Source organism: Eurypyga helias, unplaced genomic scaffold (genome assembly GCF_000690775.1).
Source record: "Eurypyga helias isolate BGI_N326 unplaced genomic scaffold, ASM69077v1 scaffold18206, whole genome shotgun sequence".
NCBI lineage: Eukaryota > Metazoa > Chordata > Aves > Eurypygiformes > Eurypygidae > Eurypyga > Eurypyga helias.
Genome location: NW_010257413.1, coordinates 4472 through 8910, shown reverse-complemented (window position 1 = coordinate 8910; position 4439 = coordinate 4472). Strand labels below are relative to the sequence as shown.

General features: G+C 37.2%; 1 protein-coding gene across 1 annotated transcript in view; it reads right to left on the bottom strand.

Annotated features, from left to right (window-relative positions):
• Positions 1-209: 209 nt before the first annotated feature.
• The window catches only part of LOC104511410 (nibrin-like), a gene marked incomplete at both ends in the record, with an annotated part of 8319 nt that continues 4089 nt past the window's right edge, over positions 210-4439 (bottom strand). The window contains 3 exon segments of the mRNA XM_010154013.1: positions 210-310; positions 1393-1583; positions 1864-1981. Of these exon segments, the coding sequence (XP_010152315.1) occupies positions 210-310; positions 1393-1583; positions 1864-1981 (410 nt within the window).

Below are 4439 nucleotides of genomic sequence, written 5' to 3'. Positions count from 1 at the left end.
CATCTAAGAGTCATATAATTTTCATTGTAGTTTATTGCAAGACCATTAAAAACCAATTACCTCTTGTATACACTTTTCATACAGTGTCATTCTATTATAGTGGTCTTGCAAATCAAAACAACTTGAACATTAGCCACTGATGGCCCTGTACAAAAAGAAAGGCTGCCTCTTTAATGCTGCTAACTTATTACTACCCTTCTTCCAATTACCTTTGTTACTGGGCTGCTTTTGAGGATTACAGTATTTTTCTGTAGACATGAAGATAACTGCCAATCCAATTTCTGCTTCGGGAATAGCCCTGAGATCCTTGCTGTAAATGTACAAGTAAATAAAGACACACACACAAAAAGAGAAAAGTTTCTCAGTACAGATTGAGAGATGAATAGGCAAACGGGCACAGACGTAACACAGCACAATGTTCCATTCCTCCCTTCACAAAACATCAGACTACACTACAATTTTTCGCAACACAGGAAGTCAGCATAATTATCCATCCTTATATCCATGTCCCATACATAACAACTTGAATGTTTCTGCTGCAGTAGCCACTGTCCAGTGCCAGTAATCTGGCCAATGCACCTCTCCATACCTGATTTCTGTGCATTTAACAAACTGTGTTCTACCTCTGATTCAAAACTGTGTGTGAATGGAAAAGTGACTTGAAAGATTTGAGCACTTCTTACTGGTCAGTTATGCACACACACTCCCCTTTCTTCTGTATTACATCCACGTGAAAACCTTAAGTACAGTCCCCTCTATTTAGCAGAAAAATTCAGAGTAACTAGGTGGTTTAGATATTAAGGCTGAGAGTTTGTTTTCCTTCATTGTTTTAATAAAATAGCATCATTACAATCCTAACATCTATAAAAATATGCAGTCTGCCCTCTCAAAGAAAAAAAAAATCTACCATCAAAACCTGATGTTTATCAAACAGAAACTGTTCTTCAGAAACACTGTATGCAAATAATTAGACAGCACTGAACCACATGACCTCACCTGTTTTCCATTAAATACATATATTTATTGAAAAATCATAGATTATCTGCTTCCAGTTCTTAGATATATTAACTTTTTTAAATAGAAGAAAAAACACGCTGCCTGTAATTTCAAACCAGCTTCTTTACAATAACTTTATGTAAAGTTGGATCCTTAAAAAAAACCCCAATCCCCCCAAAAAAACCCCAAACCACCCACCAAATCCTCATAGATCTGCCAAGTCCTTTCTTTCCTCCTTCAAGAAATATTAGTTACTATGCTAAATAATTAAAGCACTGAAGAAAACACCCTCTTTATAAGCATCCCACTTCTTAAATATGTATGCAAACACCCTAAGTAATTCTCTGCAGAAATTCTGAAATCACCATACCGCTGTACAAGAGAACAATGCTGCACCTTTGCAAGACAGCCAGAATGGAATCAGTCCAGTTTCTCACAGAGTCAGATCCTGGGATCTGAGAGTCTGTCATACCCACATCAACAACACAAACTTTAGGAGAAACCAGTAAAGACGTTTCTTTTCTACTCTCTGTCATCAATTTTGCTTGCCCTCCTCCAAGAATAACTGCTGGACCCAGTTTCTTGTGCTAAAAAGAGAACACAAATTAAAAAAAATTTAAAACACAGCTTAGAAGTATCAGCATAACAAACTATCAGCATGATGCTTATCACTGATGCAGTAATGGATATGTGATGTGTTCTGTTTCTCCCCCTATATTTCATCTTGCTTAGTCCATCATAGTGTAAGAAAACAAGTACTCAAAAAACCTTCTTTGCTGATGAACCCAGAATGACAGTGAATTCACAAAGAAGAGAATCTGTGCTTAACTACCGCTGCAGCGTTTTTACAATGTAAAGCCTAATTACCTGCTTGGCAGTTAGAAACACAAAAGTTTTTCCACTGAATATTTTTTTCCTTTCAGCACGCTCTGATAAATCCAGTTTTTCAGTGCCAATGGAAGGCTCGTCAACTGGAGGATAAAAGCTGCAAGAACAGAAAATTAGAGTTACAAAATTCAGATTTACCTATCAGTACTGACTCATAATCCTTTCTGGTTTAGAGTAAAGCTCTGGTGTTAAAATACTGTATTGCTCTCTTTAAACTATTTATATAAAAACTTTTTCAAAAGGTTGTTAAGAAGAAACAGAGCCTCCAATTTCTCATTATCTAAGCCAAGATCAAGACTTTTTACTTTAGTAATCGAGAGGACAACACCTTCAGGAATGTATTCAGCCTATCCACTTTGAGTGTCTGCTGCAAACATATCTACACTCACCACTAACAATACTGAGAAATGTGACTGCACTTTTCTGGAGGTGGGCTAGAGAACTAACTGATGCATCCTGCAGGTTCTCAATTGTTTTGTCCAATACAGGAAAAGTGACCAGGGCTTCAACTGGGGAACAGATTAGGCAGAAGTGAAATTCTATCCTGAAGCTGTCATTTTTGTCACAGCCTCTGATGTCAGCTCTAGCTGATGAGAGCATGCCCACATCGTAACATCCTCTAGAGTTAAGAGAAGCATCTAACTGATAATTTCAGGACAGTATTCACAGGATCTTTAAACCACGTATTCACTACTACAGAGTCCTGACAGAGCAAAGTGAAGGCACATGCTAGAAAAAACAGCCCAATAAATTACATGTATACATACATACATACACATGGATATGTTTTTAAATTATTTTTTCCTCATTTATGCAAACCACAGCACAAGAAACATACTCCATGAAATGCTGAAATACTTGTTTCTGAAAAAGCTGCATTTACTACATAGGTAATTCCACCACCTGTAAACATATAAACACTCTTCACACACTCCAAATATTCACGTACTTACAGCTGAACACAAAAAATAAGCATGTACATTTTCTACTGCATCCAAATATGTAATCCAGTTATGATTTAGACTGAAATGTACTATATAGTTACAGTTCATTTAAAATAATATTTGTTCTTTTCTGTCCTCTCCAATCAGTTCCTGAAGCTTTATGTACACAGTGGAAATTAACGAGCATAAAACCATCAGGTTTCAAAAAATAAGTATTTTATAAGCTTCAGCAACCTGTTCATAAAAATATTGTTCCAGTGAAGTTGAAATAGATATGATAAATTCCACTAATTTTACAAAATAGGGGAACCCAGATCTAGTTTGCAAGCAAGAAGACTTCTGATACTGAATCCCACAGAGACAGTTATTAACCCAAGATAAATACAGGGGACCAAGTTATTTTTAAAAAGCAAAGGGTGAGTAAAAATGGAGAATCAACCATTTCCATTACTTCAGAACAGGACTATAGTTTCTCTAGAAATACACTTCAAGTCTCCTCGTTTTTAATTTCAGTAGGTACTTTCAATTGACCATTCCCTCCTCAAAGAAACCTTTGCTTTTCCTTGGAAACTCTTACCCAACCCTGATGTAAACTCAAAGGCAAGTATTTTTCCATCTAAAGTGCTCCTTGTACTCTCTTCCCCCACTTATCTAGAAGACACCGTCTACAGTCTTGAATCTTTCAATAAATAGATTTTGATTCTTGATGAGTTTCTGTTACAGACTCAGTCAGTTTCCTACCTTTTCAAAGCCCTCCACTATTTACACTGGACTGCTGTAGTAAAACATGTTATTTCATAGCAGGCTGCACTTATGCTGCTATTAGTGAAATCTCCAGTTACTTTTCTTCCTTGCATAGGTTATCAGAGAGTACCAGTGGACTGAGGTAATATACTTCTCCATAAAAAGCCTCAAGTAAGAAGCCACGTTCATTATGTGAACTGCAGATTACAATTCTACGAAATCTCAGTATAAATGATAAGAAGTTTTAGTTTTTCTAACTTTAAGATTTTATTTCCCTAAGATTTTTTTTTTAATCAGCTCTACAGCAATAATAAAGATTTAAGTAACAGTGTCACCCTGTATTACCACATCAACGTGCCTTTCTTATTTCATATCCACATTACTTACTGTCTTGCCGATGTACTGGCTCAGGTCAGCTGTAGCTACAGTACAAACGTAAAGATCCCCTGTGAGAGTTAAAAGCATTTTTGGAAATTGAATGCAAACAGTTGCTAAGTAAATTTGCAGTATCTTCCCACAAGCTTCATCCTAAAAATATCACCTATTTAAGATACTGTAATTATTTTAAATAAGGATCTGCGTATTACACCAGCTGTCTCAGCTTGATGCTGAAATAATGGATATACTGCTAGTGTCAATCACACTTAATGAACTCAATTCCTCTGAGGGTCTCACAACTTAAAAAAAATGTTTAAAAAAAAAAAAAGGAAGGTCCCTTCCTTCTGTCAGGTGGCCTTTGCACCTCCTCCTTCAGCTCTGCCACCAGCTGAGCAGACCGTCCCCCTGGTCACCTCTCACGCAGGGTCTGCTCCCCTCGGGTACAAGTGGCAGGGTTGGCGCACCCACCCAGACCGAGGACGCGGCGCG